The sequence below is a fragment of the Borostomias antarcticus genome (assembly GCF_949987555.1).
Source record: "Borostomias antarcticus genome assembly, chromosome: 11".
NCBI lineage: Eukaryota > Metazoa > Chordata > Actinopteri > Stomiiformes > Stomiidae > Borostomias > Borostomias antarcticus.
The window spans coordinates 23,475,937-23,489,298 of NC_140244.1; the positions used below are offsets into that span (position 1 = coordinate 23,475,937).

At 48.6% G+C, this 13,362-nt stretch overlaps 1 protein-coding gene across 1 annotated transcript in view; it reads left to right on the top strand.

Moving 5' to 3' along the window:
• plekhg5b (pleckstrin homology domain containing, family G (with RhoGef domain) member 5b) overlaps positions 1-13,362 on the top strand; it is a gene marked incomplete at its 3' end in the record, with an annotated part of 41,824 nt that overhangs the window by 14,665 nt on the left and 13,797 nt on the right. Inside the window, exons 4-7 of the mRNA XM_084445886.1 lie at positions 1,060-1,122; positions 1,408-1,499; positions 1,666-1,811; positions 3,865-4,031. Coding sequence (XP_084302012.1) covers positions 1,060-1,122; positions 1,408-1,499; positions 1,666-1,811; positions 3,865-4,031 — 468 coding nt within the window. The remainder of the gene's footprint in view (positions 1-1,059; positions 1,123-1,407; positions 1,500-1,665; positions 1,812-3,864; positions 4,032-13,362) is intronic.

Sequence of the window (13,362 nt, forward strand, 5' to 3'; positions counted from 1 at the left end):
TGTAGGCGAGCGGTGCGACCGTGTCCTTCTTGACACCGAGTTAAATTAATATAGTAGTCATGGTAAAGATTAATTTCCTTCAGCTAAGATGCTTGAGGTCTGTTGTTTGCATTGCTAGATGTTCCGGGGTGCTCATACTCTGGAGAGAGTGATATCTAACCAGTGTGTTTATCAGGAGAGAGTGATATCTAACCAGAGTGTTTATCAGGAGAGAGTGATATTTAACCAGTGTGTTTATCAGGAGAGAGTGATATCTAACCAGTGTGTTTATCAGGAGAGAGTGATATCTAACCAGTTTTTGAGGAGAGAGTGATATTTAACCAGAGTGTTTATCAGGAGAGAGTGATATTTAACCAGAGTGTTTTTCAGGAGAGAGTGATATTTAACCAGAGTGTTTATCAGGAGAGAGTGATATCTAACCAGTGTGTTTATCAGGAGAGAGTGATATTTAACCAGTGTGTTTTTGAGGAGAGAGTGATATTTAACCAGTGTGTTTTTGAGGAGAGAGTGATATTTAACCAGTGTGTTTGAGGAGAGAGTGATATCTAACCAGTGTGTTTCTCAGGAGAGAGTGATATCTAACAGTGTGTTTTTCTGGAGGGAGTGATATTCAACCAGTGTGTTTTTCTGGAGAGAGTGATATTTAACCAGTGTGTTTTTGAGGAGAGAGTGATATTTAACCAGAGTGTTTTTCTGGAGAGAGTGATATTTAACCAGAGTGTTTTTCAGGAGAGAGTGATATTTAACCAGAGTGTTTTTCAGAAGAGAGTGATATTTAACCAGTGTGTTTATCAGGAGAGAGTGATATTTAACCAGTGTGTTTTTCAGGAGAGAGTGATATCTAACCAGTGTGTGTTTGAGGAGAGAGTGATATTTAACCAGTGTGTTTTTGAGGAGAGAGTGATATTTAACCAGCGTGTTTTTGAGGAGAGAGTGATATTTAACCAGTGTGTTTTTCAGGAGGGAGTGATATTTAACCAGAGTGTTTTTCTGGAGGGAGTGATATTTAACCAGTGTGTTTATCAGGAGAGAGGGATATCTAACCAGTGTGTTTTTCCCAGGGAGCGTAAAGCTTTGGGGATGAAGCTGGTGAAGAAGAAGCCAAGAAGACGACACACTGACGTGAGTGTTGACCAAGAGCCAAGAGAAAAAGTTTGATTTTATGAAGACCCAACTAATAACTAGCGTTGTGGACGGTTGGGCATCACGAAAAAGCCACGATTCTCTGCAGAGATGCTCAGAGATAGTGATTCAGAGAGTGATGTACTGCCCATCTTGGACTTCACCCAGTCTTCTCTAGCGTGTGGTGTGGAGGATCTGCTAAGCAGTGGTCCTCTCCACACACAGCAGACAGGCTCCCCACCCTGCCCAGACCCTGAGCCTTGTCCCCGCTACTGCCCCCTGCAGGAGCCCAGCAAGGAGTGCTTCAGCCTGAAGTTCGATCTCAACGTGGACATCGACACGGAGATCGTCCCGGCCGTTAAGAAGAAGACCTTGAGGTGAGAGGAGAATAAACAGGAGGGAGACGGAACTCCTGCTTCATGTTGTTCTGGAAGCGTTGGTCGGAATTGATGTTAATGGAGTTAAAGTTATGTGAGCTAGCGTGTCATGTGAGTGTTTATGGTTTATTTGTGTGTCTCTCCCTCGTGTGTCCTGCTCCTCCAGGGAGGTTCTGGGTCCAGTGTTTGAGAGGAAGGGCATCGAACTGTCCCGCGTCGACCTGTTCCTGGACCAGTCCAACACGCCGCTGTCCCTCAACTTTGAGGCCTACCGCTTCGGAGGACACTACCTCAAAGTCAAAGGTATGAAATGTACGCATGAACAGTACATATGAACTGTATGTATGAACTGTACATATGAACTGTACATACTGCATGTCTGTGACTCACGTAGGCAGCATCGAGGTGCTACAGTATTCTGGTTGAAGTTATAGTATGTTGATATAGTATCATGTCTCAAGCGGTGTAGAAATTGTTGATTTACATAGCATGGATAGTTCAGCAGCTACTATAGTTCAAGTGAGTTTGTATGCTAACCTTTTCAATCAGCGATTTGCTTGTATTTCAAATTTGGGCAACATTACATTATTGGAGATGTTTAAAGTAATATATTTCCGAAGTGGAACAGTAGAAATGCTTGTTATGAATGTTACAGTGAGGCTGGTGAGCTGAGGGCCTCTGTTGAAGACCATTGCAATGATTTTTAATAGAATAGAATATAGTTTATTTCACCATATATAACAAATACAGGTACATTGGAATTCTAGTTCACTTGTCAATTCAATTTACTTGTCCTTACAAAATCTTATCACAGCACTAATCAATTCCTCATTCCAGTCCTAGATGAGCAGCTAGGCATTATACGCTTCCCAATATGGCAATTTACTATCCGTAATCTACTGTAACAGTCTATCAAATAGATCCTCATCTACTTACAGTATTCCATCTAATCATGGAAGACTGTGACTCTGTCCATAATATAGGCGGTGCAAGTAATACAATTCAACTATATACAGTTGTAAAGAGTCACTTGTTATTGTCTATTGTATAGACCGGGTGTTCAATTGTCATTGTCTATCGTATTGCCAAGGTGTTCAGTCGTTCAAGTGTTGTCAGGTGTTGGTTGAAGCGATGGAGTGTACAGCGGTACAGAGTTAATGTTGTTGTCTATTGTATAGGCGTGGCGCAAAGGGATCAAGTGGCCAGGTGTTGGTCCGGGAGGGGGGGGGAGAGGGGGGGGGGGGGGGTTAACGTCTGACTCTACAAAAGTACTGACTTGGCCTTTTATTAGAGTGCTTCACATCTCCTATTAGCCAATCATAAACAATGCCTGGGCAGGACAGATGGCAGGGCTGCTGTTTCCTGTCACACCCAGGATCCAGAGGAAGACGGGGAGGGCGTCGCCCACCTCGGGGCCCTGCAGGGAACTGTGTCCAGAAGAGCACAGTCAGCCCAGACGTAGTATTAATCAGAGCCCAGACGTACAGTAGTATTATTCAGCGCCCAGACGTATATCAGAGCCCAGGCGTAGATCAGAGCCCAGACACACGTATATCAGAAGCCACGCCTTGACTTGTATGTATGTGCTCCAGGTTTCCCAGAAGCTTCTTTCGTTAAGAGGCTCTTTAGCCCATTCAGTTGACCAATCAGAGAGCTTGCCCAGACCAGTTGACCAATCAGAACGCTCTAAATGAATGGCCCAAGAGCCTCTTAACGAAAGAAGCTTCTGGGAAACCTGGTCTGTCAGAATCCATATCTACAGTAGCCAGCTCACACCCTGCTCACTGTGGTGCTTCACTCTGACACACACGCACACACACACACACACACACACACACACACACACACAGACACTTACAGAGATCAACTCCTCTAACACAATCAGCTGTTAAAAACAGCTGTCTAGCCACAGTCATGTGCTTAAGGGTGGAGTTGTTGGGTGTTGTGTAGAAAGCATTAGACTAATTTCTCTGTATCATCCGTAAAACTATGTTTGCCTGCCTGTGTGCATGTTCTGTGTGCGGGTGTGTGCGTGTGTGTGTGTGCGTGCGCGTACGTGCGTGCGTGTGTGTGTTGTTAGAGGAGTTGATCTCTGAGTGTGCGTGTGTGTGTGTGTGTTGTTAGAAGAGTTGATCTCTGAGTGTGTGTGTGTGCGTGTGTGTGCGTGTGTGTGTGAATGTGTGCGTGCGCGCGCGTGCGTGCGTGTGTGTGTTGTTAGAGGAGTTGATCTCTGAGTGTACGTGTGTGTGTGTGTGTATTGTTAGAAGAGTTGATATCTGAGTGTGTGTGTGTGTGTGTGTGTGTGTGTGTGTGTGTGTGTGCGTGTGCGTGTGCGTGTGCGTGTGTGTGTGTGTGCGCTCCTCAGCACGGCCCGGAGACGAGCTGAAGGTGGAGCAGGGGGTGAAGGACCTGCGCTCGCTCAGCCTGCCCAACATGAAGCCCTCTGGGGGGCAGAGCCCCTACATCCTGACCCCCGCTAGCGAGAGGCTGGAGCACGGGTCACTCGGACGCCACGAGAGCGTTGACCTGCTGGTCAGTACCGACGCCTTATCGTCTTCAGGCACTCGTACATATTAAGAAACTGGGATCAGATAAATACACGGGAGCAGACTTGTGTCCAAATAAATTACACACAAAGTAAATTACACACAAAGTAAATTACACACAACTCTTCCCCACCCCCTCCATGCACGCTTCCATCTGCCATGTTCCTCCTGTAGCCTTGTGAAACCTTCCTGTGACTCTTGCTTCCTTTTTCCACACTCTCACTCTTGATCACATGACACGGCCTGGGGTGAGATGATGGTCAGTCTTGACCTCATGTTCCATGATCGCTATCAGTGCTCCATCCCTGCTCTCCTTCCCTACTGGCTGGCTTCCACCTGAACCTGAACCAGCTCTGCTCTGCTCTGCTCTGCTCTGTTCTGTTCTGTTCTGCTCTGCTCTGCTCTACTCTGCTCTGCTCTGCTCTACTCTACTCTGCTCTGCTCTGCTCTGCTCTACTCTACTCTACTCTGCTCTGCTCTGCTCTACTCTACTCTGCTCTACTCTGCTCTAATCTACTCTACTCTACTCTGCTCTACTCTACTCTGCTCTGTTCTGCTCTGTTCTGTTCTGCTCTACTCTACTCTACTCTACTCTGCTCTGCTCTGCTCTGCTCTGTTCTGCTCTACTCTACTCTACTCTACTCTACTCTGCTCTACTCTACTCTACTCTACTCTGCTCTGTTCTGCTCTGCTCTGCTCTGCTCTGCTCTGCTCTGTTCTGCTCTGCTCTGCTCTACTCTACTCTGCTCTGTTCTGCTCTGCTCTACTCTGCTCTGTTCTGTTCTGTTCTGCTCTGCTCTGCTCTACTCTGCTCTGCTCTACTCTACTCTACTCTACTCTACTCTGCTCTACTCTACTCTGCTCTACTCTGTTCTGCTCTACTCTGCTCTGCTCTACTCTACTGTACTCTACTCTGCTCTGCTCTACTCTACTCTGCTCTGCTCTACTCTACTCTACTCTACTCTACTCTGCTCTGCTCTACTCTGCTCTGCTCTGCTCTGCTCTACTCTACTCTGCTCTGCTCTGCTCTGCTCTGCTCTACTCTACTTTGCTCTACTCTACTCTACTCTGCTCTGCTCTACTGTACTGTACTCTGCTTAATCCTCCTCTCCTCTCCTCTCCTCTCCTCTCCTCTCCTCTCCTCTCCTCTCCTCTCCTCTCCTCTCCTCTCCTCTCCTCTCCTCTCCTCTCCTCTCCTCTCCTCTCCTCTCCTCTGCCCTGCTGGCAGTCCTCCTCCTGAGCCCGTGTTCCAGACTTCCTGCCAGGCTGTCTTTCTCTGGTGTGCCTCCGCCTGGCAGACAGATGACCTCACTCCGGAACCGGCCTGTTCCCCCGGCGGCAGGCAGGGTCAGAGTGGTCACTTTGGCGCGGAGGAGAGGTGTTGATAGAGCCAGTCGGCCGGACCAGGGAGGGGCTGTCCACCGAGCTGCAGCGTAGTGAGCGAGGACAGAGGCCAGGGGCTGTCCACCGAGCTGCAGCGTAGTGGGTGAGGACAGAGGCCAGGGGCTGTCCACTGAGCTGCAGCGTAGTGAGCGAGGACAGAGGCCAGGGGCTGTCCACCGAGCTGCAGCGTAGTGGCCGAGGACAGAGGCCAGGGGCTGTCCACCGAGCTGCAGCGTAGTGGCCGAGGACAGAGGCCAGGGGCTGTTCGGACGGACCGCAGTCATTTCCAGACTGATGTTGACCAATCACCTCAGCTCAAGATCAAGATTGGCTTGAGGCCAGCGTAATAGCCTTTCCACTGCTGTCTCTGCCCGATACAGTATCTTACTGTAGCTCCATGATACAAAACAAGTACTGTAGCTGTCTGCGTATTGTCCCTGGAGGCGGTTTGTTTTATGGTCATTCTGCGTCTGTTCATTGTGAACATGACCTATACTGTCATAATTGGTCTGCGTGGACTACGGTTGCAAAATTCCAGGGAGATTCAAAGCTGGATACTTTCCATGGGAATTAACGTGAATCAACTGGAAATGTGGGGTTATTTATAATAACTGTATTTACTTTGTCACACACAGATATAAATATCACATTTTGTTTTGTCATAAGCAGACAAGCACGCAAACATTTCTAATACAAATTGAATTGTAGAAAAGCAATTGACCACTCGAGGCAGTGGGTTACATGGGATTTTACAACAGTTACGGAGGTTTTAGTCCCTCTGCTGTTGCGTTGGGCATAACAACGCCCTGTAGCTGTTGTAAAATCCCATGTAACCCATTGCCTCTCGTGGTCAGTTGCTGAAATATTCCAGTGCAGCTGCCCACCGGGGTCCGGGGGTCTTGCCGGATCCGAGTACGACCCGGTCCCAGAGGGAGTGGCCTATTGGGCCGGCGCTCCCCAACGGCTGGTATCAGAATTACAGTCGCGAGCTGAGAGAGTCTCTCCCCTTCTCAGCGCCGACGGGCCGGGTTGTGCGTCCTCAACGGATAGCAGGGGGTAATTGCGCACAAGGTCAGGGTCAATTGGCTACCAAATTGTGTAAAAACTGGATAAAATTCAAAAATAAATGTATATAAGTAAATAAAAAGTCGCCTCTTATCGGCTAACGTTTACACAAAAAACACTCCAAACGTCCCCAAAATTTCCAAGCTTAACTTCCCATGGTACATTTCCAGAAACTTTCCGCCCCTTTGCAACCCTAGTGTGGACTCGACACATCCTCTCACACACACGGCTGTAGTCGGCAGGCGCGCGACCCGCCCTGAAGGCAGGTCTAGACACCCTGGTTAAACAGGGCTGTGTGCAGCGCGAACCTGGCGTTGACGTCACGGGGGGCCCGGGGCTAGGAAACTGCCAGCCGAGGCTGACGGATGAGGGAGGCTGCTGTGGCGTCGAACCACCGCCTGTCTGTCTGGGGGTTAAGCTCCCGGCTTAGGCCTGAAGACGGGGCTGGATGAGACGGGAGGAGTCATGGTCTACCTCAACCGCAACTGTCTTTGTGTTGTTATTTTGCAGTCTTACTCGTTTTCAGAGTGATTGTTAATTTACCTACATACATTGCTACTATGAAAATCCCTTTGTCAATGTTTATCTTTCGGTTGGTAGTCTTCAACAGAGTCCACTATATCACAAGGGAGTACGAGCAGCAGTTCCCATCCTGTCCTCAAGAGGGAGATAAAGAGCTTACAGATGTTAGATACACAGGAGTGTCAGTCAGCCAATCTGTGGATGTCTGAACTTACAGTACAGTAGGGCACTGTGCCAGGCATGGCCAGGACACATATGCCAGCAGGGCACAGTTCTGTGAGAGAAGCCATAGGACACACACTTTGGACTCGGTACTGTAGATGCAAGCAGCCATTTGGCAGTTTTATGGCAGCATTGTCAGTCATAGCCTGCATGCTAACTCTGAGTACACCAAGGACTTTGCTCGAGGTATTGTAGATTTACAGCGTGACAGCTGGTTACTGTAGTGGACTGTTCCAAGCTTCAAAGCAGAACAGACAAATGTTCCCTTTGTATTCAAAGAGCTTCTGCAGTATTTTAGTTGGATATCTCATGTTTATGATTTGATGTGTACCATAAAGTCTGATAGTCTCCTGGTAATCTGGTTTGTGGGGAATGGAAAGTGAGTGGGCAGCTACAGTCACATGATTTACAATCCGCTGAGTAAAGATCAGACTGTGTGAGTTACAGTCAACACCATCACCACTGTGACCTTTGAACTTTTATCTGACACCTTCATATAATACACTGCATTTGGTTACGGCAGATACCGAATTCAACATAGCCATCGCGGTCTACCTTTGACCTCCCTAATGTCTCATGCAGCCTTTGACGGGAGGAATCACACCAGATCTCCACCTGACTGTCGAGTCAACGCTCCATAGAAAACCTCCCTCTCCCTCCTCATTGCTAATGTAGTTCTCGGAAGCTCCTCCTGTTTATGTCATCTTTATTTGAACAGGTCTAGTCTATCGAGGTGATAAAACACACACCAGCAAAGGAATACAACAAAACAGAAGTTAAAATAGGGACATGGAATAAATAGCGGTGATTAAAATAACTACTACAACAGCCGTTGGAAAAGGAGTAGATGAACATTTCTTCAGGGAGATGTTTGGAGACCATTCTCCTGAAATGGCTCACAAGAAGAGATTTGGGGGAATCAGACTGTTGTTGTAATAAGCAGGTAGACAGCGGTGTTTCACAATAGACAAGTACATAGAGGAAGTAAGAGACCGAAACCTTTGGAAAGATGTTTCTTGTGTTATTTCCCTTGCTTAGCGCACCACCGCTATCAATGACAATGGACAGACTACAGTACTGACTGTTGTTCCTCTCAGACAGACTAACAGAATTACCAGCTACCTCATTCCTCGACCTCAGACCTTTGTGTGAACTCACAATGGCGACAGTTGTTAATTTACACAGTATTGCAACAAACAACAATAGGTGTGACCCAGGAGTGCTAACACATCTCATTAGCATGTTTGACCTGGTATTCACTGTTAGACATGGCAGCACAAACGTGCTGTAATACCTATATTATTTATCTTAATATGTTGCTAAAGTAATGTAGTGAAACAATATTTTGAATAATGTGTCATATTCAAGCTGGAGTGATGTTATGTCTTAATCACGTCTTAATCTAACAACAATAGCTTTCTCTCTGGGCTATCAAAATAGTTTTAATTACCCATAGTAATTAGGAACGTGTGTATACATCCCAAGCAGTGTTACATGTGTAAAGTAATGTGTGTGGTGGGAGGTGGACACCAGCTGTGGCTGTAGGTGTGGCCATCTCAGGCAGAAGAGGTGTGGGCTGCTCTCCAGCAGATGTCTGCGAGTGGGACTCTCACTCAGCAGTGACGTGTTTGAGGAGAGGGGGAGAACAGCTCCTTTACGACCTCCCATCTGATCACTGAGCCGTTGCGCCAGCGAACGTAGGTAAAGACGAGCGTACCGTAGCTCTTCTGACGGGGTGGACGTCCTGGTGTCCTCGCTCGCTCTCTGGATTCTGCTAACCCGTGGGGGCGGAATTTCTCAGTTTTTCGGATCCTCTCGCGTTTGGATGTAACGTTCTAACCCTCACGTCTTGTGAAGCTGGACTGGTCTCCGGCGCCCGTCGGGGGGCCGAGCTCGGCGGGGTTTCAGAGGCGGGATGGTGCGCTTCGGGCGCCTGACGCCGTGGCATAGCTGGGACTTGCTTCATGTGCTCCCTGAGATCCCTGAGACACCTCCTCTCACCACCCCCACGCCTGCACACTACCAGGTGAGACAGACACGCCGGGGCTCCCTACCGCATCCGGCTGTGTGTGTGTGCGTGTGTGTGTGCGTGTGTGTGTGTGTGTGTGTGTGTTTTATTACAGTGTGTGTAATGGCAGCAGTGAGGGGCCCCTGTACTGACGTGTCTGGGGTCTGGTTAGGGGGAGTAGGTTAGTGGTATCAGGGCCAGGTGATAAGGGCTGACCTGTGACCCGGGGTTTTGACAGCTGATTCTTCCGCTCTCTCGGGCCGAACAACTCGTTGTTCGGTCCACTACCACGCCGCCCTAGTGAGTCCGGCCCCGGCCACCAAACCTGCACTGTGTTGACCATCGGGGGTCGCGCTGCAGTCCCTGTCATTGACAGTTGATTTGTAGGTCTGTTTGTGTGCGCGTGTGTGCGTGTGTGTGTGTCCGTGTGGTCAGGAAGGTTAAAGTCACACTGTTATTTCCCATCGTTAATCAGCCTCCCTGATGAAGGGGAGCAGTTATCTGGTGGGTAACATAACAGACAGGGGAGGGGGGGGGGGGGGGGGCGGCGCTTTTAATACAATTCCGCCCTTCAGTCACTTAAAGATTTTTCACTTACAAGCCAAGGTTAAGACTACAAGCGGCTGTGATAAGATAAGGAGGCAGGAGACACGAGACTTGATATGATTAACCTGGATGCTGGACAGCTCTCCTGCTACCGGCCCAGTTCCCAGAAGCCTCCGCCCCAGAGCAGGGGCAGGTCCAGTTCCCAGAAGCCTCCGCCCCAGAGCAGGGGCAGGTCCTGGCCTCTTCTCCACTGTCTGTTGGGGGCCGACTAGGCCACTCAGGGGCCACTCAGGGGCCAGACCTGGTACATACAGATTAGATAGAGGTGAGGAGGGAGCTATTGTGAATATCCGAGGTGTACCATTTTGAGAAAATGTGGTGAAACTAATTTTGTGGGTTGTGAAAGAATATACCGAAATTAGAAGTATTTACATTAGTAACTCTTATTAGATTAGCTTGACCGTGTTTGAGCAGGTCTGCTAACTCCATGAGAAGTGTTCTTACGACCTGTAAGTAGTCCACACCAGGGCTTTGTTGACATAGTCACACCAAGGGGATTTCCCCTCTGGTCACTACTGTCGGTTTGTTTACTTGTTGTGGTCAAGCAGGAAATGATAGCGTGCTTTACTTAGCGGTCCTGTCGATCCGCGCAGCAGTTACTGTAAACCGTACCAGCCACGAGAAAGCGTTACTGTCGAGTGACAGTGAGAGACGTCTGCCAAGTCATGCTGTTTTAATTGGATAAAAACAGTATAATGGGTTGGAAGGAAATTCCTGCAGTATTCCCATTGCTGGAGATCATCGTTACCTCCGCCCCAGCGACAGCGCAGGGTGAGAGGTAATGTTTTTGTGGCGTGTTCGTTTAATTGGTTTATTGGTTTGTTTGTGTATTGTCTGGTCTGTTCTGCTCTGCTCTGCTTTGTTCTGCTTGGGCCAGCTTAGAATACATTTTGGAGCGACCCCGAATCACAGGGCGGATCCACAAATTAAAACAAAACTTGTGTGTGGGGGCGCTAGAGACATGGGGTTTGGACTGGGGTGTGTGGAGGGGGGGCCCGGAGTGCGGCAAACCGCTCGCCGCCGGCTGTGACCCGAGGGGGGCGCCACAGAGTCGGCCAAACACGGCCACCCATTGACCTCCATTCATTTTTTACTGATTTAGACTTTGGCTCAGGAGCGGAAAATTCCCCCAGTATTCCCTCGCAGTATCTGAACGTGTGAAGCTCAGAGACGCAGGGTTTGAACTGTCATGATGATCTTGACCTAACGAAAGCAGCAACAACAAACATGTCCTGCTCGCACGCACACAGAGACACAAAATGCATTAATGGGCGGAGGTGTGGGGATGGATGGATGGATGGATGGATGGATGGATGGATGGATGGATGGATGGATGGATGGATGGAATGAAAGGGAGGAAGGAAGGAAGGAAGGAAGGAAGGAAGGAAGGAAGGAAGGAAGGAAGGAAGGAAGGAAGGAAGGAAGGAAGGAAGGAAGGAAGGAAGGAAGGAAGGAAGGAAGGAAGGAAGGAAGGAAGGAAGGAAAGAAAGAAAGAAAGAAAGAAATAGAAAGAATACTTTAATAAAGAAAGAACGAAAGAAAGAAAGAATACATTAATAATCCCCAATGGGGAAATTCCCTTGTTGCAACACAACATAAATCTACTGTACATAAGACACACAACACAATAATAAACAGTTAAAGACACAAAGGAATACACAAGGGCATTGAAAAGGCATGATCAACAAGTGTGGGAGATTCCAATAAAACCAGAATCGAAAAATCAAAAATGTCATTGGGAAATGTGGAAATTATGGGAGAAATGCAGTTGTTTAGGAGCAGAGCTTAAGGAAATGGAGGGGCAGCGTGTGTTTGGGTGGGGGGGGGGGGGGGGGGGGGCTGCGGTCAGTTCAAGGACACGAGACGTCGTAGTCGGCCAAACAAAAGGCAAGACGCCAGCAGAACAGTTGGCGTCCCCGACGCACCAGGATGTGAGCTGGAAGCCACAGAGGCCCGCAAGCTGTTGCTCTAGCCCTGCCCCCTATTATGCAGATCAGCCCCCCCTTTTTCCTGAGCCCCGCCCCCTCTTTCCTCCCCAACACAATGGAGCAGGATCCTCCTGGTTGCCATGACGCCGGGCCACGGTCTGCGCGAATGTAGGCAGGCTCAGTAGGCAGAGTTCACCGCTCGGCGCTGGGAACAGCAGGGAGCGAGGGATACCGGCAACAACACGCAAAAGTTCAAAGATGAACCCCGCCATGCTCGGAGCGTAGTCAGGGGCGAGACACGCCAGCTACTCCTCCATCACCGCCGCCAGGTCTCTGTCAGCTGGAACAGGACGTCTGCTCTCACGTATCAAACTCACAACCGCTGTAGAACATTTAGACGAGGGAGAGAGCTCCACATTGTTGCAGCGTGTATGTATGTGTGTCTGGATGTCGGGAGAGAGTTGTGGGAAGAGAGCTTGAAGAAAGGCAGCAGCTGGCTCCGGCATGGGCCGCTCTCCGTGAGTTCCTCTGACGGATTAAGATGGTTTTCGTTAGCTTTGACATGCCGCTGGCGTCCACGGTGAGTACTGGTAATGGGATGAGAATGTTCTGAACTGTACATCTATTGTAATTACCTCTAAGGTGCCCGGTGCGGCACCTGTTTCTACCTATGTGCCGAAAATGATTCAAATGTCCACAATGGTAGAAGACAGAGCAGTTTAGAAATCATCCAATAACCTCTGCAGCTATTTTGCTAGTAGTAGCTAACTTGTCTTTGGTGTGGGCATTTTGTTTGGTATTGTTATTTATCATTTACTCCGATTTCAGATACTACAGCAATATAGCAATATTAAGCTTTTTCAGCCCTGTTGATTAATATTGTTATTATACAATTCACATCTTATACATTCATGTTTATTTCAAAAACCCAGTCAAAAGCCCAGGTGGCTCGTCTAGTTTTCTATGGCCTTGCGTCATCTGGCGCCAGAGCATTCCTGACCTAAGCTAATATGAACTGAGCCCCTGTCGTTTACCCAGCGAGCTGTCGTCATTAGGCCAGAGTCCAGAGTCCCCTCTGCTGCAGCAGGGACACTTCCCGGCACCTGTGTCCTTGTGTTGGCGGAGATTCCCCCCGAAGTCCCCCCCGACCACAATCAGATCAGATCCCACGTATTTCCCTGACTGAGTCAGCGCTAAATATGGAAGATGTGCAGGAGTCGTTTGTGAGTTTCCCCCTCTGCTACCCTGGAGTTTGAGTAGGATTAAAGTGACCAATCCAGACTGGAGGCTTACAGTATTGTTGTATCCTATGTAATGCAGAGGAAAGGCTTACAGCAGCTGTGTGTGCTCTCACACACACAATAATATGTGCTAGCCTCGTCCATAGCTGCGCCCTCACAGTCTTGAGCGGTTTGCTAATATTCTTTCCCACAGTAGGATATCAATGACTACTGTTTGTGCTCGATGTTTATCCTGACTATAGAAACCAACGTTGTTGTTTTTTATCCGTCTTTCTGTTTGACCTGTCTGTGACTATAACAGCCAACCAGAAAGAAGAGAGATAATTAGCCAGTAGGGAGTAG